Genomic DNA, 27,810 nt, shown 5'->3' on the forward strand with positions numbered 1-27,810 from the left:
AAAGTCATCTCCTCTCCGGTCAGCATTAGGTTCGGGCAAGTGCCTCCTCCTCGCACGCCCCGCTGGGTTGCTGGGATGTTTCCCGCTCAATTGCCGTCCTCGGCGCATTTTCCCGGAGCGCTGGCGCTGCGGAGCGAGGGTCGCCGGGCGGCCGCGCCATTGGCGGGCAGGGAGGTGTGTCCCGCGGCCGGCCCGGGTTGGCTGCGGCGCGGGGCGGCGGCGCCGCCGGACCTCGGCCGGAGGAGGGACCGGGGCGCACGGCCGTGCCTGCCGCTGCCCCGCTGCCCGAGGTAGGTACGGCGCTGCCCGGCGCTCCGGGTATCAGCGAGCGCTGCCCTCCGCGCTCCCGCCGCGGCGCCGCCCGCTCGCACCGCTTCTCCCCCTGCCCGCCGCCGCCCCTCTGCCTTTCCCTGCCTCTCTCCAGGGGTTTTTCCCCTCCCGCGCGTCGCTCCTGCCGGCGGGAGGCCGCTCGCTGTGCTGCCTGGCACCGTCCCAGCCCCAGTGATGCTCGCGGGGGTGTGACCCGCTCCCGGCACGGGCCAGGAGGGACCGGCGCGGTGGCGGCCCCGCGGTCACTCGGCGTGCTGGGGGGGCCGGGGAGAGTTCCCAGCGCTGCAGGCTTGGAATGCTGAAGTTAGCTTCACTTTTACAATGGGATAGGGATATCGCTGTGGCTGAGCCTGAGCACACACAGGGAGGCATGCGGACGAACTTCTGACCTGCCAGAGGTCACCCGACTGTTTGCTCCTTGGCCGGACACCCACAATCCCAGTGCACTCCCGCTGGAAGATATCGCTGCAAGTCCTCTGTGTGAGAGAAATTTGCTTCACTGCAGGCTTGGGTATGAGGTGCAGTGTTTTAGTACAAACTGCTCTCATCGTTATGTCTTAGTGTGCAGAGATAGTGACACGGTGTGACAAGGGTTTCTGGTTTTTGAGGGGGATCATTATGGGCTTTGAGAACCCTCTTAGCCTGCTGAAGAGAAGCATCAAAATACCTCCAACTTCAGTGCAGTAACCTTTGCTGGTGGACAAATGTAGCCATGGTAGGAAGACCACACTTGGAGCTGTTGTAGATGACTGTGTGCTTCCCTTCATGCCGTCCTTCCTGTGCTAGTCCCTGTTTCAGCAAGCCTGGAGTTAAACAGGACCTCTGAAGTCTTGAGGTATATAGAGATTTTACAAGTTTGAGGCATGAGGGCAAACCGGATTTTCCAAATGATTCAGATACAGACATTCAGGTATTATCAGTTAAAATTGTGTTGGAAACAAAGTTCACATTTTTGAAGCCTATCTCTGAGATTCATATCTTTTAATCGCAAGTATCTGAAGCCCTTAGGCTCCTGGATACTTGATGCTGGACCGGGCAGTGTCCCTACAGAAATATGCAGTGGCATGTAGGATTCGCTGGGAGTGAAGAGGATGAGATAGAAGATAAAGGGGTTTTCCTCTGCAGTGGGAGTCTGTTCTAGTGAAGCTTTTCCATTTTGCAGAAAATTCATATTTGGGTGAAAACCTGTTGTTCCTGGTCACACATATGCTCGCTGCTACTCAGTAGTTAAGGTCTTGACCTTATCTTCCACTTTTGGCCTGTGTAAGCATTAGTTACGTAAAAAGATTTAGTGCTGGGTTTTCTCTTGTATTCAACTGCCTGCCATACAGCCTGTGTTATGCTTTCTTTCTGTGTGTTTGTTCGTTTGCCATACAGCCTGTGTTATGCTTTCTTTCTGTGTGTTTGTTAGTTCTAACTGTTCTTGATGCAAGTTTTGATGGTCTTTTCCTCATTTATGGTGGCAAATGAATATAATCGGAAAATACAAGTTTCCAGAATTCTTTTTAAGCTCTGTAGTTAAAAACTAGCTGCATATAACACATTAAAAGCCTTCCTTTGCAGTAATCAAAACAATTATTAACATCGAAAATTTGTGTATAAGATCACCTCATCAGACCAAGATGCAACAAAATTCACTGAAATTGAATTCATGTCTCACGACAGTAGGGTATAACTAGAGTATGAAGTATCTGGTTTGTGTTTTACAGCAGATGCTAAAGGAGACCAGAACTTTTGCACAAACAATGTCTGAATCATATATGTACCTGTATTGTTTTATTACTTTGTCTTTGCTGCCATCAGACTTCACCATGCTCCGAGCCTTTAGCCACACAAACGGTAGGTGTGTGTTCCACCACGCTAAGTGTTGGCATCATCATAAGTCTGTGCTGGCAATCAGGAGGGAAGATGTCAATGCGTGGGAAAGAAGAGCACCTCTAGCACCAAAGCATGTTAAGGAGTTGACAAAGATGGAATACAAGGTCTTGGTGCAGCCGTCAAACCGAAGAGCCATCCATGAAAAGGTAAGGTCCAGTTTTGAGACACAAGCAAAATCATAGTGTAGTTGTTAACCATAGTACAGAAAAAATTATATTCAAAGGCCACTCATGAGGAAAGATATAAAACCCCCAGAAATGTGTAAATTTTGTTGCTAAATGAGGAGTTGTGATAATGGAAAGGAAAAGGAATAGTTTGCTTAGCCTTTTAATGTAATATTGGCGCCATGGTGGGTTTTTGGAGTTGTTTTTATTAATTACATGTCCTGTCATTACTCTCCCTAGAAGTTCTAGGTTCTATTGAAGTACAAACTTGGGAATTTTTTTAACATTGATGTTTTTGTCTTCTGTTTGTGAGAAGACAAGAATTCTAAAAAAACGGTATTTTTAAAAAGAACAGGAAAGATGAATCTGGTGAATTCCACTCTTGCTTCAATCCTATTCCTCATGTGAAATGAGGAGTTTTTTTCTTTAATGCTGTGAGCTTCAGGACAGAGAACTTTTACAATTTTTTGTAGCAGCAGTAATACTCTGCTGTAAGATAACTGAGAAAACAGATGAAAATGGGAACAAAAGTAGGGAATTAGTGACTACTTGCACATATGCATCAAAGTGGAGATCATACTTTCGCATTTCCTTAGAAATTGCTCTTCAGCTTGGACTTGAGCTTATAAAAGTTTATAAAATCACATGTTATCAGTCTTAAATTTTTGAATTTTTCATATTTCTCTAAACTTATTTCCATGTATTTGAACACATTATAAAGGACTGTTCATTATTGCAATACTGCAGGATACTTCAAATTTAGTAAAATATCCTTTTTGTAGTCTGTAAATTTAAGATGAAGTACTTTACTAACACATAATTATAATTTGGCCTCATATAATAGGATAATAGCATGATAATTCAATTTGATACTTGGTACCTCTTTATCAAAAAAATTTGTGAATGTATCGCATGCAGTAACTTGTTTCTGCTTGGTAGAAATATTTATTTTTCATCTGTTCTACCTGCTATTATGCTGAGATCTAAATAAGAAAAAACACAGAAAAATTTTCTTTGATTTTGCTCTTTTGTAGGAGTATGTCAAAGCAGGTGCCATTATTCAAGAAGATATTTCTGAGGCTTCTCTGATAATAGGTGTGAAGAGACCTCCAGAGGAAAAATTAATCCCTAAAAAGAACTATGCCTTCTTCTCTCACACTATTAAAGCCCAAGAGGCAAACATGTCCCTTTTGGATGAGATTTTAAGACAGGTAAATTATGTCACATTGAAGGTCATTGTTAGTTAACATCGGATGGAAACTGAACTTAATGCTTGAGTGTGATGAAAAGCTTGCTGCTTAGTATGGTTACTTCCAGCACATGTACTTGCAGTTGGCTAACGAGGACAGTTTTCAGTATCTTTTCCTGAAACTGAGTATTTCTTGCTCAGAAGATCTTGTGTTTGCAGTGTTACTCTCTTCAAGTGCATGAGGCAGGTAAGTTGTGAGCATGGTGTGCTCAAGAGAGTCTCTTGAAGAAGAGTTGTTGGAAAGTTAGTAAGCTGGAGTGCATTTGGCCATTTCAGAGGAAGGAGCCAATTCACACTGAAACGAGCAGCCTCTTGGCAGAGGATGTGAATGGGCCTGCAGCAGCTGGAGTGGCACATTGGGGAGGTCTGTACAAAGAGGGCATGGACAGTGCAGAGACTCTTCCAAACAAAAATTCAGTGCAACTGTTGCGTTTTTATTTTTATGCTTTATTCTTGTTACGCTATATAAACCCATCAGGCTCTATCAACGAAGAATGACAGAGGCAGCGGAAAGGTAGTTCCTGGGAGAGCAACGTGCCACAGACTGCATTCACTGAAAATTTTAATACCCAGTTTGCTGTGTGTTTTCAGGAAATTCGACTGTTTGACTATGAAAAAATGGTTGATCATAAAGGAATGCGAGTTGTGGCCTTTGGAAAGTGGGCTGGTGTAGCAGGTATAGTGTATAAAGTAAAGGCAGGCTTGCAACAAGTGACTTCCTATAATACTTCTGGTTGTCTGTCCTTCCTGAAAGTTGAGGCTTGCAATGTGTTTTTAACTGCGTTTTGAATTCTTACTTTTAACAGCCTTTTTCCATTCTGGTTTGTGCCTCCTACTTTCATGAGACGACATGTCAAATAGTCATGTGAATTCCTGACAAATCTAATATTTTATGCTGTGGTCTTGAAGTACTGTTTGTCCATTGAACTATTTGGAGCAGACTAGATATCAAGAGATCAACAGATTAGACTTTTGATAAAAAACAGGCTGCTGTCAGTTCCAAGAGCTTGAACAACATCTGTTTGTCACTGTAATGCATTTAATCTGATTCTTTTGTGGCATGGTTCTCATTTCCTTCTGGTGAACTTTAACACTGTTTCTTTAGGAGAGTCTTTTATTTCCTTCTTTGGGATCCGGTGATGTGGATACACCTCATAAAAGGATATCTGAATATTAAATGGTGCCTAAATACATAATGGGCTAAGAGCAAGTTTAAGGTCATGGAATGCTATTAAATTTCTCCTTCTCTGGTTTTCTGTAGACTTTCTTCAGAAGTATTATTATAAAAACATGGGAAAATATCTGGGATGATTTGAGGCTTCAGTCAGTCTCTGCAGTTTCTAACTGTGCATATTTGTAATTAAGACTGATGTTCCAATTTTCTATTTTTTTTTTTAACAACAGGAATGATCAACATTCTACATGGATTGGGTTTGCGGTTTCTAGCTCTGGGTCATCACACTCCCTTCATGGTAAGAGTATGTGTGTATGTATTTTTCTAAATAACATCTTGGCATCTGCTAGTTATCTGTATTTGAATATGGGGAATATATTGATTGGTCTGTGCCTTTGATTTCAGCACATTGGGATGGCACATAACTACAGGAATAGCAGTCAGGCTGTGCAGGCAGTACGGGATGCTGGATATGAAATTTCACTGGGACTGATGCCAAAGTCAGTGGGGCCCTTAACATTTGTGTTTACGGGCACTGGTAATGTTTCTAAGGTAAGAATTGTCTTCAAAATGAAATGCTGTATAATTGTTAATAGAAATTCTTGGCATTTGATCTCTGTCAGGTTAAATGGGTTGATGGGTTCATTTTGTTTGCTTGAATTTCACATTTTCCTTTGCCAGTAACAATTTTTAACTACCGTAAACAAAAATGTTTAATATGAGGTCATGCCTAACCAGGCTGTCATGCTAACTTCTTATCAATGAACATGGATTAAATCTTACTGCTTCTCTCTCTTTTGCAACCTGCATGATTTCTCTCCCCCTCTCTCCCCACTGTTTACTCTGTGCTCACAAAGTAAATTTATCACTCCATTAAAGTATAGGGGAAAGAATTATTTTTTCCAACACCTGCTGAGTTTTTATCAGCGGATATTAATGACTTGGTTTACAAGTGCTTGACTTCAGGGCTATTTTCTGTGACATAGGGAAAATACTTACTCCTCGTTTTGGCAACAAAGATCAGTTAACAAGGCTCCAGCTATAAAGTGAAGTCGCTGCCTGCATAAATGTGTTTTTTCTAGCCAAAAGGATGGTGTGTCTGAAAATCTGGTTGTGATCACAGCTCATTGGGGAAGTCATCTTGTAGTTCTTGGTCTTTAAAACAGCCTGGTTGATGAGAAGTGGCTTCAGGGATCTTTCCTAAAGAGAAACTGCTCCTCAAAGTGGCAGCAAAACCCTCTTGTGGCTGAGTTGAGGCCTCCCAGCTCAGCCATTAGACATAAGAACCAGGCATTGGATTGTGTTTTAGGCATTCTGCAGTAGTGGGGAATGATGTAAATTCCTTGCACATAATGCCCAAGCTACTTAGTTTTGGGTAAGCAGGGTTACGTATGAAACAATGTCTACATCTCCGGAGATGTTCTCTGGCAGGGCTATCAAATTGCATGTGACATTTAATATTTGTTTTCAAACACCAAATGAGCAGTGTTACATTACATTTATGGTCTACTTATTCTAAATACTACTTCATGATTTCAGGGTGCTCAAGAAATGTTCAGTGCTCTCCCATATGAGTTTGTGGAACCACATGAGTTAAAGGAAGTTTCCAGATCTGGAGGTATGCAGTGACAACAGTGATTAAAAACCCTGAAACCCTGAAACCCTTTTTGTCCAAGTATAAGAAGTAATTTTTACTTTTTTTTTTTTTTTTTTTTAACTTCAGACCTCAGGAAAGTCTATGGAACAGTGTTAAGTCGTCACCATCATCTCATAAGGAAACATGATGGACTGTATGATCCAGTAGACTATGATAAAAATCCAGAAAATTACATTTCTCGCTTTCACATTGATGTGAGCATCTCTTCTGTTCTTTCATGAAAGGTTTTCCACAGAGTGTTTGTACTTACTACACTTTTGCATATTCATAATTTGAGAGAGCATTAACTTAAAATGCTAGACCAGGTGCTTTCAGCTTCTTAAAGTACTAGGTGAAAACATCAGGCATCTGTAACTTTCTTTGCAGATTGCACCCTACACAACTTGTTTAATTAATGGCATATACTGGGAACAAAATAGTCCTCGCTTGCTGAGTCGGCAGGACGCTCAGAAGCTGCTGGTGCCAGTTAAACCTGCTACTGTTGCAATGGATGGCTGTCCTGAATTACCACACAGGTAAGACACTCATTTCACCTGTAACAATTTTGCAGCACAATGATTAACTTGTAATGTTAGGCAGTTTCACCACAATATATAGTAAATTATTCTGTTTATTTTACATTGTTCCTATGGCATGTTTTACGGTGCCCCATTGATTTTGCTTATGTTCTTTTGTGCTTTGCAGTCTTATTTTCACAGTTTGGAGTTTTTGAAAACATCACAGTAGAAATTATTAACAGGTATCAGCTGTCTTTCTTCAGAGTTAGTTCTGCCACATGTTTGCATTGGATTCTGTATGAAAATCAAAGTGTGATATCTGGGAATGTACTCGCTGCACCAGTATTGGTAGAAGTTTCTATGCCTGAGCAGAATTTTAGGGAAAGTTCTTCCTAGCCTGTTATTTGGCATGTACAAGTTCAATAACTGTTCCTTAGCACCTCTTATTTCTGCAGCAAGTAGTGAATAGTTTTAAGGATAGAATGTGGGGTGCAAATTAAGGGTTAGTCTCCTTTCAGTGAGGATGGGAGCTACCCTTTCTCTAATAGCCCTGTCATGGACTGGGGAGGACATGAAAATACATCCTTGTGAGGAATCAGTTTTTTGTCTCTTGTCTGCCAGCTCTTGACACCTTTCTTTCTCTCACATGACAAATAAAGAGTTGAAAAGTTAACCTTCAGTAGAGCCTGAGGTTGTGCATTAGGCTAATAAATGTTCCACTTGCACCTGCTATCTTTGAACTGGTAGGAGGCAGCCACTTCTTTAGGCTTCCCTCTAGGAGGGAAGTTAGTTTAATGCAGGACTGCATAGGCATGACCTGAGGGAATTAGTAGATGGAAAATGAATGGGGGGTGTTGGAAGTACAGGGCACAGAGAGAAAAGATAATAGGTGAAGGAATTCTGCCAGTCTTTCCATGAAATTGGATGTTTTTGGTAGGGATGCAAACCTGATGACTACAAGAGGGCCAAATTTCCATTATATTTCTGGATACCATTTTTTGTGATTTGTACACTTCTAAATTGGTTGAGATGAAGTAGGCTACAAGGCGCATAGATCTTTTCACATTTCTTTTATTTTCTGTTCACTTGTGACCTTTTATACTGTGTTTCTTAGTAGTTTATATAATGCTCTAATCTACTGTCTTTTTATTTTAATGTCTTTAGACTTCTGGCCATATGTGACATTTCAGCAGATACTGGAGGATCTATAGAATTTATGACTGAGTGTACAACAATTGACAGCCCATTTTGTATGTATGATGCCGACCAGCATATTACTCATGACAGGTGGGAGAGCCCTTATTTTGTACTGCTTTACATTGTAACTTGTAGAGTGAAACATTATATTGAAAAAATAATGCATTTGTAACACTTCTGAAAGGTGGTACCCTTCAGGTGCTAAGAAGTAGTTTAGAAGAGCTGTATTCTCTCTTTCAGTGTTGAAGGCTCAGGGATTCTGATGTGTTCCATTGACAATCTGCCAGCTCAGCTTCCTATAGAAGCAACAGAGTATTTTGGGGATATGCTTTTCCCTTATATTGAAGAGATGGTAAGCTATTATGTGTCCAAAAAGAAGGTAAAAGGCTCAGAATTTGGTCTGCTTGTTTGTTGCTTTTCTGGTCTCCTGTAAACATTCAAAAGGAATCTGCTGTAGAACATAACTGACTTTGTACTTAAAAAAAAAGGAAAAAGTTTTTGAAATCTTGAGGGAATCCTTTGAAAAGGAAACATATGAATGAGACACGAGTGACCTGGATGTCTTACAGATATGTCAAGAACACTTTCTGTAGGCAGAAAATAGGCTCTGGCAGGTAGTTTATTGCTTCTGGACTCTGCACCAGATGTAAACATCTCATTTTCTTGGGTACTCAACAATCCCTCATAGTCAGACTGCTGTTTGAATTCCTGTATTTTCCTAAAAGTCAGTGATGCTGATTGCAGCCAGAAATATTTCAAATATACAAGATATTGGTATTGTTGCATGCATTTAAATGTTGCTTAAAATCTTAATGCTTTACTTTGAGAAATATTTGTTAATAAAATGACCTGATTTGAAATAACTTATCTCCACAGCTGTTATCAGAAGGCTCAGAACCTCTTGAAAAACAGAATTATTCGCCTGTTGTTCAAGATGTAAGTTTTGCAATTTTGGACCCCTCTTGTCTTCTCCTGCTTTGAAACATACAGACACAAAAAGCCCTCAAAATCTGTTTCATGTTTCCAGGCAGTGATTGCATCCAATGGCTCCCTGACACCTAAGTATCAATATATCCAGAAACTGAGAGAGGGCAGGTAATGTAGGCTCTTAAAGTTTATTTGATTAAGGATTTAAAAAGCCTGTCTGCATTCTGTCTCCCCTTTTATATTCATTTATTCTTGTGTCTTAGTGGAATGCATCTACACTGCACTGTGTCTATATGTCTTCTAGGTTGATGATCTCCTTATTTCTTCATGCACATTGCCTAAATCATTAACATGTGTTCTCAGTAACTTATATTGAAGTTGAGAAAGTGGTTATTTCTCTCTGTCTTGGATTATGAAAACTGTTTTACCAGAGGCAGAAAACAGCCACATACTAGATTTACTCTGTTACTTCTTGCTCTTTTGAAAAGGATGTAACATACAGTCATTTGAAAGGAATGGCTGAAAGCAAAAGGCTCTCAAATATTCCTTGAATCTAGTTACTTCTTGTATGGCACAAGTGCTGTACTGTGTAGCATTGTTCTGTGACTGGATGTATTGAGGAAACTCTGGGACTCTCAGACTTTTTGTTATATTCATGCACCTACAACTTCAACTACCACTTCATCCACACCCTGTCACAGCAGTTATGTGCCAGTGGTAGCCTAGAATGACTTAAGCTAACAAAAGTATAGATAACCTGCACATCCCTTCCATTCCCCTTGCCCCCTTACCATTAACAAATATCTATAGTTTACGTATGAAAAATGTTAGTTTCACAACAAGTGGGTTCATGTTCATGGTCAATGACAGCTACACCGTACATCTTATAAAAATTTGAATTGGTCTGACTATAAGCACTGCATGCACTATGCACTAAAAACATTGTGTTGATTTCTGCATGTCAAACCTCTCCAATTTTCTTTGGGACTTTATGAACTTGTGTATGATGAACTATGGGTGAATTTTTCACACTAAGTAATGTGCTATTTGCCTCTTAGAGGCTTCAGCTCATAGTGATTTTTGTTCTGTGCTCTTTGATAGACCCCTTCAAGAGGCTGTCTCAATAACAAATTTTTTTATTCCTCACACAGTGCAAGTACCTGATTTTTTTTAGCTTCCGCCATAATCACTTGCATGGTCTTTTGTGAACTACCATGAGAAGCTGGAGACTTCATCTCCAAGGGTGTTTTTTTGGGTAGATTTTTGATATTTCCGCAGATACGTGTTCTGCATATGGTGTCCATTTGTTCAGTAGTGTCATTCACTTTGCTCTCAGAAAAGCAGGACCTGCTAACAATCTCCTCCTTTATTTTGCAAACTTCAGAGGTGATGCAAATGAAAGAGGAGTTTTACTGCTTAGTGTGTAATGGTTTAGATAGAGATGTACTCTTGTTCAGGTGCTATTGGAATTACGTGGCTTGTTTACACTCTAGAAAAGTATTATGCCACATCCAGTTTAGTTTCTGAGGGCTCTATTTGGAGTAATTGCTAATACTCCTTCAAGTCAGTGAACATTTCAGACATAGGACAGCCAGACTGTATGAGCTGAACTGTCTTGGGTGCCATTAGATTTACCAAAGTAACTCATCTGCATCTTTGCACCCTTAATTGCTTCTTAACTCTTACTGGTTTCTCACCCACAGCTGCAAAGGCACATTACATTAGCAATATAGATGTTACTTGTAACTGAATTATTAAAGCTCATTTATAGAGAATAGGCATAATCTGGAGCTGTGTAGATTCTGTTCTCATGCTCAATGAGTCATTTGACAGCTCTTGTTTTTGCCTGTCCTAAAGTAAACATGCTGTATTTGATTCCAGTGTGACTTCATTCTATACCCTAGGAAAGTTTTAGTAAATATGACAAGTTAAATTGCAAAATCCAGCTTTCATATAAGACTTTCTCCTTCATCAGCACTCCAAGTTACCTACCACTTCTGTTCCCTAAAGCGTGGAGAGGAATTCTTCTCTTTGTCTGCCCATAATAGTACAGCTCTGGAAGATGTAGGAAGGAGGAAGAGGAGGAAAGTCCTTGGGTTTTGCAATATAAAAGAATATGATGGGCTTGGGAGAATTTCTGTGAATTTATTAAATAATGATTTTTTAAAATAAAATCTGTAAAACTTTTATGAAGGTTAAAACTTACAGTAATCTATAGTGATAATTTAGATTAGAGAATTGATACATTGGAACATACCTTTCAGATTTAATTATCTGAAAACAATAACTTTAAAAAAAGCTTTGAAATAGGAGGAAAGGAGGATGGAACATCTGAAATTTTGGAGAGTAATTCAGGCTTTACAGTACTGTTACAGTAGGCTGGAATGTGCTGCAGACATATGATATAGATGTGTTTAGTATTGATTTAACTTTATTCACTCACAGTAGTTTTTCAGTGGTATTATTTGAGGCTTTGTACCCCTAAATGTAGTCAGATACTTCCTGCCATGCTTTAGGTTGAGCAATAGTGCTCTAGTTTGTCTTGCTATTAGATGTTGCTCTAGCAGGCTCCTACATCATCTATCATTGTTATGGCCATTTTTGAAATGGAAAAACACAACCAAAATATTGATTTTTGGCTGCCATGAGAAGCCTCAAAAACATCTGAACCAAATATTATTTAGTAGACATATGGTTGGTCCTCTTCTAAGGTCAGCAGGTTTCAGCAGAGTGGGCGTCATCTTGTCAGCTAAAGGTCAGGATTCTTTCTGAGGCATGATCTGCAATGCTGGTATAAACTCTTAGTGGACAAAGGGGAAACTGAGGATCTTATATGCTTATGAAGATTCTCATGAGGTTGTATCTTTGAAAGTCCTACCTATTTGTTGAAATTTATGTTCAGGGTATGGGATAAGAAAAGCCAAACCTCAAACTCCATTATTTAGATTGAACAGTAGGGCAGTGAACAACTTTCTTAAAAAGTAAGAAGGGCTTTAAGAATTTTTTCTTTTTCTAAATAATTTTTATCTATGTAGTCATATGTTAGACAGTTGCACAATCCTGATTTTACAACTTATAGCAAATTTAAGCAAAAGGGAACATTAAAAGATAAACTAATTACAAACAACCAAAAGATGTATTCTGTTATGATTTATGAATTTCTGAGAGCATATTTAAACAACTGCTGAGTGCATTGTTCTGGTTGACAGAAAGAAATGCAAAATCTGATGTGAATATATCTTATACTGAAAATCAACAGGAAATCTACTTAAATTTATTTATGAGAGTAGTAGTAGTTAGGTTGAAACACTGTGATGGTTTTCAAATCTGAGTCTTTGTCTGCAATGATGATTTCTTGGCTGGGCATTAACTTTTATTTTATTTTTATTGACTATCATGTTCCTGTTATCAACTAGTATAATTTACACAAAATACTCTTTCACCAGCATGATTTTGTGTCTTTTAACAGTTACTGTGATGTAAAGGGAGCAAGGCAGAGTCTGGAATCCCTTTCTGACTGCCAACATTGTTAGGCCTCAAGTTGTCAGGTTACAGTAATTTGGCCATTGGGAACAATATAACTGAGGAAAGTTTTGATGAACAGCTAGAAGAAAGCAGAGAAACAGTGGGAATGTTGATAGATTTGACCATGTTTTTCTTAGAGGAAAGAAACTAGACGTTATGCAGCAGAAGAGTGGAAGCAGTACTAGACTAGATAGTCCTGGATCAGGTAGGTTCCTGCTAGGAACTTGACTCTTGGTCTGACTAGAGCTCTTGGTTCGTAGACTTACTAAAACATACTTCTTCTGTTAACCCTGGCAGCTTACAGTTTTCTTCTGTGCAATTTTTAATTTTGTCTGTAACACCTTCTAGGGAACAGGCTCAGTCACTGAAGATGAGTGATGAGAAGAGGGTTTTATTGCTGGGATCTGGCTATGTTTCTGGCCCTGTGCTTGAATATCTCACTAGAGATTCCAGCATTGACATCACAGTTGGTATGTAAAAATTTGTTTTTATTACAGTATTATCTCTTACCCTTCCCATAAATAATAAACGGATGTGGTTCTGAGAAGAGATAAAGGAAACCTTTGTTATTATGCACAGCAGAAAAGGATTTTGTAACTTTGTGAGCATTTTGAATTTAAGTAATTGATTTTAAAATGACACAGTCAAGTTAAAAGTTAACTCTTTGCATGTGTAACCTGTAGGAAAATTAGAAGTATTTTTCCTTCTAACCTGCTTTGGGGTCAGTATTAATTTTGTAGCTAGTCAGTTACTTTGTTGGTCTTTGGCTGTGTTTTCAGCCTCACACAACAAGAATATGAAAATGTTTTTATAGACATCTGTATGAGTGAAGTAACTGCTTTTCTTATAACGAATGTCTTGGTGGTAAAACTTCAGACCCTGACTTTCCCATGAGCACCAATTGCCTGCTTGTTTATTCCTCTGTTTTGGTTTTATCTGTAGCATATTTCAGGCTGGGCGTCTCAATAATCCTTTTCTGTACCCTTAATGATGACTTTACTCTGATTCTGGGACTTCAGAATTAAAAATCAGGCTCTATTGCCTTATTGCCTGAAAGATACTTTGCTGGAAAGTTGTTTCCCTTAGAACTTACAGCAGAACTTCCCTTAGAACACCAACAACTGGATTGTTGTTGTTATTGCACTGATTTCTTTTTTCTTCATGCTGCGTTCATATTTGACTACTTTTGCTACCCTTCATGGTGATAACCATAGTATTTTTAACCCCTGGGAAAAGATTTACTAGGAGGAAGAGGGGAAATCTAGGAAAGCTGCACCGTAGTTATGAGCAGTGCCTGAGGTGGTGAAGAGGAAAGGATTACAGCAATGTGCAGTGCCCATGCCCTTGTGACTACAGAGGTTGCATCCACTCCCTGGAGTGCAGTAGCAGGAAGGGAAACCAGGTGAACTGGAAGATCTGTTTTGCCAGGCACTGAACAAACATAGCCTCCTATCTGGGTAGCTTAAAAACATGCAGTTTCTGCAGCACACACGCACTGAAAGAAAGACACGTGAAGATATTACTTGTTTAATATTTGACAGCAGGCAAATAGGTGCAGAAAACAAAATGCACGTCACAGTGCCATGTTTGGTTTTGTACTGCTAAATCCAGTTGATGAAAACTTTAATTAGGAAACCTTCATGTATTCAAATTTTTTTTTAGTTTGAATTTGTAGATGATTTTGCCTAGCTCTTTTCCTTCAGCACAATTTGATTTATAGGGTATAGAGAACCTTCTGGTAATGTTTATATCCCACTGACTGTGGAAGGGCCATAAGGGAATAAGGCCCTGACTCGGAGGCACAGATGCTTTTAATTCTCCACAAGCTTGTGCCCTGCCTGCTGCCTTCTTTCACTGTTCCTTTTTCCTGGCTGTGTTCTCTGGTTTGTGCTGGCAGCATGGTGAGCTGGGAAAGGAAATTAGTCAGATGTAGCAAATACTGGTTGTGTTACCATTGTTCTCTTTTTGAGTTCTGATTTCCTTATAATGGTAAGTGCTGATGCCTTTTAATTCTGCAAAAGCTTGTGCCCCGTTTGCTGTCTTCTTTGGCCATTCCTTTTTTGTTCTCTCTGGCTTGGTGAGCTGGATGGGAAACCAGTCAGAGGTGGCAAATACTGGTGGTGTTACTGTGGATCTTTTTCAGTTCTGCTTTCTTTATAATGGTAGTTATGTGAAGGAAGGCAGAGACTGGATTTATCCCATTTAGTTATAATATGGTATTTGGGATTGAGAGGATTAAGTCATAAGTAAGTATTAAAAGTAGCAAGTTTGAACCTTTTACTCACACTTGACCTAAGCTAAAGCTTAATGTTTCTATCTTTGTCATGTTAAAAATGGTTATTGATGTGAATTGTTTTTTGCTTTAAGCTATTAAGCTATTCTTGATTGTAAATAGGAATTCTGTTAAAGTGTATTGAAAGAGTTTCAAAATATTTATTTTTAAACATGTGGAATGAGGGATCGAGAAAGTCTTTCTGAACACGTTTGTTTTCAAAATGCCTGATTTTTCTTCAACTGTTAGTGAAGGAAAACATGCATGCAACTGTTTCTCTTTGGGAAATATGGCAAAATTATACAAGGGTATCCTTTAGACTTAGCTTCATCTATAGGTAACGGTTTATTGTTTTACTTTTAAAACAGTATCTGTCATGAAGGATCAACTTGAACAACTGACAAAGGAGTACAGAAATGTTACTCCAGTTCATATGGATGTCCTTAAGCATGAGGAGAAGCTATCCTCTTTGGTGAAAAAACACGACCTTGTGATCAGGTCAGATTTCTGTGTAAAACATGATAGGTTGAACCCTAAGTCATGCTGCTTCTTTCTCCTAGTTGATTGACCTAAATCAACACATAAACTTTTTTTTAATGGCCAAGATGTGGGGTCATATTTGTCTATGTAGTAGTTGTAACTAGCTGCTGCCTCTTCATGTAGTGGGGCATCAGAACTTTTAAAGGGGTTTTGACTTCTTCAGAAATGTTCACCAGTTAGGTGGATTTCCTTGCTAAAGGAAGGGCCAGTTGCATCCACAAGCTTATGTGTCCCTGGGATCAAATTTTCTTGTTCACAAGAGGAGGCAAATTTCTGGCATCTTGGTAATTTCTTCAGAATATCCCGTTAACAAAGAACTCATTCCAGATATTGATACAGGGAAGGAACTTCATAGTCCTTGCCATTTTGTTTCTTTTGCCAAGGCTGTTGTGAATGTTGTGTCCATTCCACGTAAGGCGTGCTTTTCATGAAGTAGTTCACCAAGATCTTTGTAGTGCAAGCTTTCTCAAGGACAGTTTTGCAGTTTTACATCTTCTAAATTTCCAGCATGCTTGTTTAGAAAATGTCTTTGGAAAGAAGTCAGTGGTTTGTGGTTCACAGAGAAGTGTGACAAAAGATGCTGTCTCAAGAATGAGCTATTGCTTGAGCTCTTTTGTAGGCATTCAAAAGACATTTGAGTGTCCTTCCAGTGACAGGATAAGTAACTGGTTGAATTTTGATGTTGCGTGATTCTCCTTCCTTTGTAGTTTGCTGCCTTATTCAGCACATCCTTTTGTTGCTAAGAAATGTATTGACAACAAAGTGAACTTGGTAACAGCCAGCTACTTAACACCAGCCATGAAAGAACTTCAGGAGAGGTAGGTGTGGAAGTAGCATCTCCCTGGTGTTGCTGCCTTCTTTAGTGCATTATCTGAACATTTTGCAGTCTGTTACACCTGCAACACTTATTGTGAATTACTGCTTTCTGAATTATTTCTGCTTCTCTTTCTGTGATGGAGGACCAAGTAACTTTCCCAAAGGTGCATGTTGCAGAGTGGAGCAATGTGTGCATACCTCAACCTGGTTAGACTAATGCTCTAAATAATGGAATGTATTTTTTTGCCTGTGTCATCCTATTTCATGTTAATGTGCTTTTTCCTCTTCCCTCATACCTGTTAAGATGCTTGAACTGGGCTGATATTCAATGTGAGAAGCTGTGCTATTGTATTCTACCAGCAAACTTGTTTGTCATCCTTTGCCTTCCATTAATAAAAACTCATTTTGGCTTATTGTATCTACAGTAATCTCTTCCTTCGTGCTCTTCTTTTGGATACACATACTGTAGAATTTTCAAATTGGTGACAACTCTAACTAATGTTTCTGTTGTCCTACTTACTATATGCTTGTAAATTGTTTTGAGCTTCCTCTGAGTCACAGTTTTGGAAAATCTGAAGTGTCTTCAAGTGAAGAATTGAACATGCTGTGTCTTTACAAAAGATAAAATAGAAAAAGCTAGACTGATAGAGAATCAGTGTTGCAGAAAGTGAGGGATATTTAGGGGCCTCTCCTACCATTCCTATTGAGAATATCGCATGCTCTCAGAAAAAAAAAAATAAAAAGGGTACTTCTCATTTGTCAAAAGACAAACTGATGTTGAAAATAAAATAAAATAAAGTGAACTCCTCTGGGAGACTGTAGGCGTCTATTTGGAAAAAAAAAAAACCCAGATGCTTATAATTTTGGAAAGCAGGCATTTTAGTCTCTCTTCCTTGTAGGAGCTCTTTAGGACCATTATGACTAGCTCTGTGCTGCTTTCTGCATTACTACCTTCCTGCATTATAGCATTGTCCAGAAGACTGTGGGATATGGAATAGCTGGTAGAATTTTTTTTTTCTACCAGCACCTGGGTGCAGAGAAGGAAGAGAAACAAAAGTTAGAAGGCTCTTAGATGGTTGTCACTTTTCAAGTTTAATATCTGCTTTTGTTTCTTTATTCCCACAAGCTGCAGCAGAGCCCAGAATTTGCTGTGTTGGGGAAGGTTCACTGGGCAGATGGGACAGATGTATGGAATAAAAGGCCAGTGAATATTCTGATGGCACGGTGTGCGTTTCTGTTATTTTTAGTGTAGAAGCTGCTGGTATTACAGTTGTCAGTGAAATGGGCTTGGATCCTGGTCTTGATCACATGTTGGCGATGGAATGTATTGACAAGGCGAAAGAAGTTGGTGCTTCGGTAAGGTTAGCAGGTAGTGAGTAGTTCTGCCAAGATTATATTAGTAAAGTTCTTTTAACACCATGCAGGTTTTGAGCATGTCACTGATGTGTAACAGACTCTGGGCATTTTACTTTTTCTCATGCTTTGAATTTCATAGCTACTAATTCACTTGGTGAGACCATCAGCTAAGATGGCTTTACTCCAGTGTATCTTTTGGCTTCCTCTCCTTTACCAGCAGTGCCGTAGTTTTCCCCTCCCCACTGTAGATCCTTCTCATCTGGCCCATTTGGGGGATAACAGAAACAGAAATTTTAAGAACTAATGGCTAGATCTCTATGCATCCTGATCTGTCTTCTCTTCACTGTTTCTTTCCTGTGGATAAATCTGACAGGTTGTATCGTACACTTCTTTCTGTGGCGGCCTACCAGCTCCAGAGCACTCTGACAATCCCCTGAGGTACAAGTTCAGCTGGAGTCCACAAGGAGTGTTGCTGAATACAGTTCAGTCTGCTACGTATCTAAAAGATGGAGAGGTGAAGTAATGGGAACATTTTCATTTAAAACCAGACAAAACCCATGATATTTGGCTAAGGAAGGAACTGGGACTTGCAAGATGCTGTTTACTTTCAAGCCAGTGGCAGTCAGTTACCTAAGAAAGTTGCATAAATCACTTAGTCCTATGTTTTGGAGCATGATGATACCTAGATGCTACCAGCTTAATTCATACTTACTATGTGGAAACTGATTGCCAGGAAGGAATTTATTCTAAAGATTAAAGCACTGGATTGGAGTTGACTTTTCTGGGTTCAACTTCCATTCCTGCTGGGTATTGCCTTTGCTATTTAATTGTCCTATCTTTGGTCCTGTGAAACAAAGGTGAGAATGCTTGTCTGTCTAGTTGTCTTGAAAAATCAAACAGCTTTATTTTGTACTTGCACAGTGCATAGTAGAACTCTTGATTCCTGTCTGTTTTGGTGCAATGTGTAATACGACTAAGCCACTGAGTGGGTTTTGTGAAATGCTTTTTGGTCTATTTTATAGAAGCTCTGTTTTGCTGTTTGTGCAGGAGTCATTAGACTTAACCTCCCAAATGTCACTGCTTCTGTTTTATGTAAACATTGTAATTGATTTGTGCGAAGCTATTGCAAGCCATTATCACATTTCTGCTTTCCAGCACTATCTATTTCCACAGGCACTTGCTCAGAGTATTTACTGCAGTTGTCAAGGAGACTGCTTTGTATAACCACTGTAAAGTTTAGCTAGTTACATAAAACTCTTTGATCTGCAAAACTTAGAAATCTTTTGTAATATAATCTTTTATGTTTTATGAAATTTTGGTGCTCTACTGATTTTATGGAAGTAAGAAAGTATAAATGCAGGGATTGTATGTTGGCTCATTATTTAAAAAGCAATGAAATATAAGTTTCAAATGAAGAGGATTCTTGTAAATGTTAAAATATTTCTAATTTATTTCCAATCTGGTTTACCCATTGCTAGGAAAAATTAGATAATGCATATGAATGAGTCATTATTCAAGCACTAGATGAGCCTGTCGGTAAATTCTGAAATTTTTCCTCCTTGCCACTTATGTCTTTGACCATTGTGTAGGATTGTTGCACATACCTGTCTTGCCTGGCAAACACAATATATTTTGGCAGTGCTGCAGGCTTCACTGGTTTAATATTTCTCCTATAAGTAAACCTTGTCCCTTTGCAAAGAAGTCAGAAAATGAGTTTGTGTTGATGCTGCATAGCAGATCTGGGCTTTAACTGCTTGAAGGAAGTAGGATTCAGGGCTGTGGTTGGGAGTGGTAAGACAACTAGTCACCCTTTTTTTTTTTCCTTCCATGGTGATTTGCAGTTTCAAGTAAAGATACACATGGGTAGTAATTTTATATCCATGTGATATCACTTGATTTACTTTAAGCTTTAAAAAAAAAAAGGAACAAACATCCATAATTCTGTTTATGTCTGCTTTCTCTCCCACATAAAAAACACCAAACGAAACCTAAACAAGATAATAAATTATTTGACCAAAAACCAGGGAGCTCATGGATAGAATCTCCCATTACACTGGTGCAGTTAGAAACATGCTCCAAAATGACATTAATGTAAGTGAAATGGGAACCTGCTGTTTTAATATAAATGCAGCAGGAATTAACTGTGTGTGTGAGAAGAACAGTCTTGTTTTAGGGCTTGTTTTAGCCCTTTGATACCTGACACATTGCATGCTCTTCCTGCACCAGATATGATTAAATGGCTTGGGCAACTGCTTTATTTGGATTGGGCCTTTGTTTGCACTTGAATGCCAAACATGTTTTTCCTGGTTTTGAGCATACTTTATCTTTTCTGTTCTAAAACAAGTTGAACACAACTGCACAAAAATATTTGCTGTTCTTTCACAAACTTTAGATTATCAATATTCCACCTGGAGGAGCGCTACTGGATTCTGTTACTCCAATGGATTTTTTCCCAGGATTAAACCTTGAAGGTTTTCCTAACAGAGACAGTACAAAATATGCTGAGCCATATGGTATTCAGACAGCTCACACTTTACTGAGAGGCACCTTAAGATACAAAGTAAGTTGTTGGTGTTATTATTAGTAATTATTTTTTTTCCTCAAGAGATGAACGTTGTAATTTCAATGAAAATGCATATTTAAAACTTAGCCTTTTATAGGCCTGCACTTGCTATTTATGAGCTCCCCATTATCCCAGCTGAGACATTTGAAAGCAGTTATTTGTTGCAAAATGGAAAAATAATTTTATTTGTTTTAGACAGTTGTTCAGTTGTCTTGCATAGTCTGTGTTTCCTCTTTTTATTCTGGCTCTGTATCTGTTGTCAAATCAATAGAAGATTTTAAAAAATAAATAATTCTGTTTTCTTATATTCCCATGAAAAACAGAATGTAAAAATCTTACAGAAAATTATGATTTTTCATCAGAGAAAGTTTTTTATTAAGTAACTAGAAATCTTATATTTGAGAATCCTTATAATTTTGGTCAGCAAAGTAAAATGTTAAGAGATAAATGTGTTTTCCTTCTAACCGATCAAGACTTTTCCTTTAATTTGTTAGATGTCCAAAACAGAATCAAAATGTTTTGATGTTTTTCTGTCAGATTTTCTTTTTTTTAAATTTTTTTTTCAGTTAATATACATTAAAAAGGAATAAACCTAGAACCATATTGAAGGTTTGAAGAAGCTTTTATGGATGTTCTATTATGTTTGTTAAGGTTTATGCTAGGGTTTAAGTTACTGTTATTTGTCCATAGCCTGAGAAAGTTGTATGTCCTTTTTGTCTTAATTCCCCTGTTGCAATACAACAGGATTTTTTCTGTATTTCTAGGAGGTAAGCTTGCTTAGAAAAAGGCATGGAAGAAGAAGGAAGGGCAGTATGGGGGAAAAAGGGTTATAAATTACAATAGCTCTCTTTCTGTCACTCTAGATACAATCTCTTTTTCAAAAGAGATTGTAAAAATATGTGGGAGCTGTCTATCTCATAATCGAATCCTAATATGACAATCTCTTCCATTTGGTACCTGGTAAAACTTTCTTGTTTTGTATGTGCTAGCACAAGGAACTGCAAAATTGTCAGGGTGACGTGCCAAGTGGATGTCAGTGTGCTGCAAGAATGCTGTTCCTGTGGCTGGGGCTGTTTCCTTAACCCCCACAGCAGGGCCAGTACTTTGGGCTGGGCTGCTGTTGGTAGGGCTGTGGGGAAGGGTTTCCGTACCTCTACCTGCATGGTGCTGACATGCCAGCAGAGAGTGAGAGCAGGACAGAAGTCAGTGTTGGCCCTCTGCACGTGCTGCTGTGCTGCAGAGCAGAAGCCAATTTGTTCACTGAGGAAGTAATCATCTCCTAAAAGTGCCCTTTAGAAATTAAGTTTAGATAGCTAATGGAGTCAATTTAAAAAGAGGTGTCACGCAGAAGGATCTCACTGCAAGGCCATCTGAGCTGATAACCTAGTGCTCCTAATGAGTGACGCCTAATTTAATTAGTCTTCTTTCAGGGTGCTTTATTTCCTCCATTCTGCTTTTTTTTGTGTTTCTAGTCACTTGCATGAAAGTGCTCTCAGGTATCCAGCAGCTGTGTGGGAATGTGAATGGGATACGAATAAAAATAAGCAGAAATCAGTTGAGACTTCGTTTATTGTGCAGCCTAATGCAACATTTGCAGTTCCTTTAAACCATTCTACTACTTTTTCTGTCTGATATTCCTGAAGACGAGAAATAAGCACACAGGATTCTTACCTTTAAAAGCAGCCTATGTGATGTCCACACAATCCCAGTGGTATGAAACTGGCTGAGCAGAGTTCAGCATTGTGCTCTGTGCATTTAGTAGTTTGTTTATGGGCCAGCTGGCTGATACAACCCTGCAGTGATGGGCTGGGATTTCAGCTAGTGCTGGCCAGCTGAGCCCTTTGATCTCAGCACCAATGGTACTTGCCATGGAAGAATAAGCCATTAAAAAAAAAGGATTGCAAAGTGGGGAAGGGTGGAGAGGGGCTGGGCAAGACACTGCTCAGTGGCAGTAACCTCACTGGCATCAGATTATTATGGCTGGTTTCCCAAGAGAATAATTATGATTATGTCTATCACTGCATTCAAACCAAGGAGAAATACCTCAGTTTCAAGCAATTAATATATTTAATGGTGTTATTCTTTTATTTCAGGGATACTCCAGAACTATGGGGGGCTTTGTTAAACTAGGATTAATTAACCCAGATCCTTATCCTTTGCTAAGCTCCACTACGCCACCTCTAACCTGGGTGAGTTACTCTGCGTACTCTGTCTTCTTTCCTCTGTTTTATTGATGGTTTTCTTATTGCTAGGCTTGGGTGTACTTAGCAATGAGAATCTTGTATTGCATCCTGATATTTGATTTTTTTTTCCTGAAAATTAGGAAAACTTTCTTCAGCAGGAATGAAATAAGGTGCTGGAACAAGTTCCCTGACAGATCCTGGAGTGTCTGACATTGGAGGCTTTCAGGCCTCAGCTAGACAAAGTCATGGCCATATTTTTATAAATTGTCTTATGTTTCTTGTTAGTCACAGTCTAATCCTCAGTGCTCTGAGTTTGAGGTGTCCATATTTTTACTGGCTCATGATCTTCAGTGTAAAAGTATTTTTCAGGGCATCAAGAAGTAACAGATTATGCATAAAGGAGTATATATTTTTTTTCTATTAAAATTGTGTCAAGGATTTTTTAGGTCTTCTGTTATGCAGCTTTTCTGTCTTGACTTTGGGTGCCTTACTTCATCTTTATCTCAGCCAAGACATGATTCTGATGTGCTGCTGTTACATTTGACTGTCAACATTTTTGTTGTCTCTGTGGACAAACCAGGTATTTCATATTTCAGTATGCAGTGGAAAGAGCTGGAGAATGTCTTGAGTGTTCTCAGAACCAAGAACACAGAAGGTGAAAAGGCCACAGACTTGCTTGTCTCTGACTAATATATAGTATTGGGAAGATGAGCAAACTCCAGGAGTTTTTGTGTGACCATATGAGAATTACTTTTTTTTTTCTTTTTAAAATTTTTTTAAAATTTTGAGATAATTTTTTGTCTACTTTTAATTTTAGAGTTGATATTTTCAACTTTTCTTTGCAAAGATGGCTGGAATTTCCAGTTCTTCTAGCCTCAATGAATAAATATACAGTGTTATGTAATCTGTAAAAATAGCTATAAACTCGTTATTCTCACTGCAAACATTTTTTAGCAATGTTTTCACATCTTTATCTACTCTGTCAGAGAAATAGAAGAGAGAGGCTAGACTCTGAAGTTCTTGCTTATTTCACATCTTGCTCATAGTTCTTTTTATTAATCTCCCTGCTGTGAATGAAGCAAGCAATAATTAGCATCTAGGGGACACAAAATGGCATTCAGATATGCACAGGTATCATGAGAAATCTCTTTGGTAACACTCACAGGATTGCCAGGGCCTTGTTCATCTTATGGTCTGTTTCCTCCCTTTTGAAAGGGACATTCTCTATTTCTAGACCAACTGAAAGATATTCTATCTCTAAATTTTCACTCTGTTGGTCCCCAGGTGGCTTCTCTTTAATCCTAATAGTCTCCTAGTGTTCCTTGTTTATGCAGGTTTCTATGTTCTTTCTTTGCTGCCATAGGAAGGGATAAAACTAAAATATGGCGGGGGGAAGCAGTGGAGGGGTGGGGTACAAAGTCTTATAGGAAAAGATAAACCCTATTTTCACCTGTTGTGATTAAAATTCTCAAACTTTCTCACTTTCCCAGTACACATAAGCTGTCTTCTCAGAAGTCCTGGATTTTAACTGATCTTAGTAGAATCAAAACATTGATTGAGATGGAGTGGGAGCAGATGTCAGGCCTTCATGAACCTATTTTATTTTCAAACAGAAAGAGCTCATGTGCAAACTGGTTGGAATTAAGTCACCTGCTGAGTACCATGTTCTTAAAGAAGCTGTATTTAGCAAACTGGAGAAGGACAAAAGTCAGCTGGAAGCAGTGGAATGGTAAAATGTTCCAATGATTTTGAAAGTTTAAACATTAAAAAAAGGAATGTTTGCAATTCTAGCCATTTTGTTTCAAGACTGTTAAAGTGGTATGCTGAACAACTGGAAGTTAAAAAACTGAGATCAAATTGCTGATAGGCAATGATGTAAGACTTCCTCATTTTTTTCTGCCAGGTTAGGTTTATTGGGAGATGAACTAGTTCCAGCAGCAGATTCCATCGTAGGGGCTCTTGCAAAGCACATGGAGATGAAGCTGCCCTTTGGTATGTGAAAAATTATTTTTCATGGATTTGAATGTAACAAGGCAGTATCTTTTATAAGCCTTAATTGGATTAGTTTGCTCACCTTCATTATTCACCATCATGATAGGATTTTCAGTGTATTGTCATGTTCCCTACTTCCTCAGTTTATCAGTTTCTTTTCCTGTTACACTTTTAATTTGATCTTGGTGTTCAGTCCTCCTTAATAGTCCTTGCCTTCAGTCACTTCCCTGATATACATGTTGTGTACGTGCCTGGCCTTCAGGGACCTCATCTTGATGTGACTGAAATACAAGTAATGAATAGTTTGTGTGCTTTTCTCTTAGGCACTGGAGAGAGAGATATGATTGTTATGAGAAGTGAAATAGGTCTCAGGCATCCTTCTGGCCATTTGGAAGACAAATTTATTGATCTGGTTGTCTATGGGGATAACAAAGGATATTCTGCAATGGCTAAAACAGTAGGATACCCCACAGCTATTGCTGCTAAAATGGTTTTAGATGGTAAGTGGCTATTCCAACTTCAGTAACAGTATTTCAATCCTCTTTATATTCTTGCCTGTAGAAAGTAAATATATAGTGTCTCTTAAGTATATTTATGTATATATTTTTTTAATTTGTCAGACTCTTTCTGTCTTCTTTACAGGAATTTTTATTCTGCATGTTTGGATATTCAGTGACAACTCTTACTGCTTAATCCACAAAGATTTTTAAGTAATTTAATATGAAATGTTACACTAGTGTAGAGAAAACCTTTAGCATAATAAATTATAATTGATTATGCAACAGGGCTGAATGACTCAGCAGTTCCCTGCACCTCTATCTGGCTGTGTCCAGAGCAGCAACCCCCACAAAAACCCCACTGTGCAGCTACCAAATCTTTCTCAAATAAACCCAGTAGAGCACTAACACTGGTTTTTTTATGCCTTTATTTCAGGTGAAATAACTGCCAAAGGCATGGTCATACCTTTGACAAAGAATGTTTATGGGCCAATACTTGAACGCGTTCAGGCAGAAGGCATTATGTACAGTACTCGCAGCATTATCAAACAGTAACTGAAAGCCGTGGATTTAATCAGGTTTTGGCTTTTTTTGGTTCCCCCACCTCCCCTTTTAGAATCTCAGTTTGGACCAGCTAAAGGCAGCACCTGCCGTTTCATATGCAAATGTTGCCTTCTGTAAAGCCTGCCGCCAGGCATGATGTAGAAACTATCAATACTCACAGATTGTAATATTTTCCTCTTAAAATGGTTAAGCTTTCATGTACATGTTTCAGCATCAATCAGTCCTTTCCTTATATCTTTTCTAAAATACCTCAGAAGGGTTTTTTTTTGTTATTAGAGTTTATCTTCTAAGTGTATATGGTTATTATTGCAACAAATTTAAACTGAAGGGAAAATATATTAGTGGATTATTTTGTGGTGGAAAAGTCTGGGTAATGAACTCCATTGATGAAGTTTGATTGCTCATGTGGTAAAAATAATTTTTCAGAAAAATGGAGATGAACATGATACTTAAATTTTAAGTCTGGTTGTCCCTTTCACTTTAGCAGTATTCATTAATATTTTCACAATAACAATATGCAAAAAATAGCTTAGAAATTCCGTACTACTAGCAAATAAGATTGTGTTAAATCTTGAAAATATTCAGTTCTTAATCATTTGAAACCTAGATCTTAATATTTTTCACCACTTTATAATGAATGCAAATTTAAATTAATTGGAGGAGGAAGGAAATTTAAAGCAAGCTTCCCCCCCTACCCTTTCTTGTTACAAAGTGGAAACTGGTTGCAATATATTGAAATACCTGCTGTTATGTGTTGCCATGTGCTGTGGCGAGAACGCATTAACATTTAGCTCTGCAGCTAGGAAGATCAATCTGAAATACAACACAGTTACTGTGCTTAGAAGATGTTCCAAATGACATGTTTACTCTTCCCACTTACACTGCATGCCTCATCGAGGTTAAGTACTGTTACAAAGGGAATACTTTGTGCAGTACATGCAGCTTTGAAATGCACTAGCTTTAGAGGCTTAATTGCCACTTTTTGAGTTAGCTTCTGTCCTTCTGCTAGCATGGTTTTGAAGCGTTCACTTGGGAACCTATGCCTACCTCTCAATACAGTGTCACTTTAGCCTGATGGAGTTTGCCAGCTCATTTGCTGCTGAATGCTGTGCTGTCAGATGTGTCAGCCCTGCTCTAGCTCAGTTTAGCCACATCAGTCCACAACTGAACTTTAGCCCAAGTGCAGCTTCTCTGTAACATAGCACCAATCGCATCCTTTCATTTCAGGGCTGCTTCTCTGGCTTTTGCTTAGGGATTTCTACACCACCTTGCAACTCTAAGCATGGCTTAGACTTCACCAGTCAGATCTGTGAGGTGTAATGCTCTGGGCAGGTTGTATTTGCACAGGTACCTGAGCACCTGCCTAGAGCTTCCTTTTTCTAAAGCTGAATATTTATGCAGGAAGCTGTCTGCTTTCAGCTTTGCTCACAAACGCCCTTTGCTGATAAACACACAGCCTTTCCCTTCCTGAGAACCAGTGCTGTAATCACAGTTCCAAGAAGCTGGAATTCCAGGTGTTGTTTTGCATGGTGGGAAAAGCAGCCATAACAATAATTCAGGTTTTGATGTTCAGGTTTTGCTACTCAGGATTTGGATTTTCTTTGTGCAGATGCAATAAAGTAACATCTGCACCTAGATGTTAGGTGCAGATGCTAGACAGTTAGGTGAAAGGAGCCAAAGAGAGAAAGGAGAATGAAGGGCAGATGTTACTGTGAAAGAGAAGGACTTTTTCTACTGAGCCAATAGTTTGTAATGTAATGTCAGATTTGGATTCTGTTACAGTTCCATGCATACATTACACAGAATCCTGTCTCCACCAAGTTCTTTAGCTTCCCATTGACCCTACAGGCTGTTGGTTTGCTGTTAGGCTGGTAGATGCAGCTGGGGTAAGGATGGAGACTGCAATGATGTTCTGCTCTCTGCTGCCTCCTCCCTCTCCAGTAAATTAATGGCCTACAACTAAGGGTTAAGTTATACTTGTACCTGCTGGTCCCTTCCAGTCCAGTGCTTGGTGAGACCAGGATTTTAATAGAGAATTCTCTGTTCCCTCCCTTAGTCCACAAATACACACCCACAGACTTGTTCCTTGTATAAATGTACCGTACTTGCTTTTCTGCCTTGGAAATGCAGTATGGGATGAAAATCAGATTTTTTTTACAAATATAGAATATTTTTTGAGCACTAAAGAATGAGAACTGCAGTGTTTTCATCAAGAAATGCTGCTACTATTTTTGAAACGTTTTATATTGGAATATATTTCTAATTCCCAGTGGAAGGCTGCATTTTGTTTTCTATGTTTAGATGCAAATGAATTTATTGCTCATCTTTTTGCATGAAGATTATACTTCTTAGTTCTTTTTGTATATTACTGGAAAGATGATTGTATCTTATACATGAGATTGTTTGAAAAATAAATCTGAACTCCTCTG

At 38.9% G+C, this 27,810-nt stretch overlaps 1 protein-coding gene across 3 annotated transcripts; it reads left to right on the top strand.

Annotated features, from left to right (window-relative positions):
- The first annotated feature begins 211 nt into the window (after window positions 1-211).
- Window positions 212-27,810, top strand: AASS (aminoadipate-semialdehyde synthase). 3 transcript variants are annotated; one of them, XM_072921339.1, is made up of 24 exons: window positions 212-290; window positions 2,134-2,354; window positions 3,407-3,583; window positions 4,213-4,297; window positions 5,026-5,093; window positions 5,201-5,347; window positions 6,335-6,413; window positions 6,519-6,646; window positions 6,819-6,967; window positions 8,114-8,236; window positions 8,387-8,498; window positions 9,023-9,082; window positions 9,174-9,241; window positions 12,947-13,068; window positions 15,239-15,368; window positions 16,118-16,228; window positions 17,474-17,582; window positions 17,956-18,096; window positions 19,975-20,142; window positions 22,239-22,334; window positions 23,942-24,057; window positions 24,232-24,320; window positions 24,644-24,820; window positions 25,254-27,810. In XM_072921339.1, the coding sequence occupies exons 2-24, from the start codon at window positions 2,142-2,144 to the stop codon at window positions 25,370-25,372; spliced, it is 2,787 nt and encodes a 928-aa protein (XP_072777440.1). In that variant the 5' UTR covers window positions 212-290; window positions 2,134-2,141; the 3' UTR covers window positions 25,373-27,810. The 3 variants fall into 3 exon arrangements, with proteins under 3 accessions (XP_072777440.1, XP_030112794.4, XP_072777444.1); XM_030256934.4 differs by lacking the exon at window positions 212-290 and having other exon boundaries at window positions 310-2,354; XM_072921343.1 differs by lacking the exons at window positions 212-290; window positions 2,134-2,354; window positions 4,213-4,297 and having other exon boundaries at window positions 3,449-3,583.

The sequence above is a fragment of the Taeniopygia guttata genome, chromosome 1A (genome assembly GCF_048771995.1).
Source record: "Taeniopygia guttata chromosome 1A, bTaeGut7.mat, whole genome shotgun sequence".
Lineage (NCBI taxonomy): Eukaryota > Metazoa > Chordata > Aves > Passeriformes > Estrildidae > Taeniopygia > Taeniopygia guttata.

Bases quoted from the DNA above. Each gene is read 5' to 3' on its own strand.
- AASS (XM_030256934.4), top strand. From the start codon at position 2,013: ATGAAGTATCTGGTTTGTGTTTTACAGCAGATGCTAAAGGAGACCAGA. The intron at 3,584-4,212 runs GTAAATTATGTC...GTGTGTTTTCAG, and splicing joins TGGATGAGATTTTAAGACAG to GAAATTCGACTGTTTGACTA. The intron at 13,069-15,238 runs GTATGTAAAAAT...CTTTTAAAACAG, and splicing joins CAGCATTGACATCACAGTTG to TATCTGTCATGAAGGATCAA.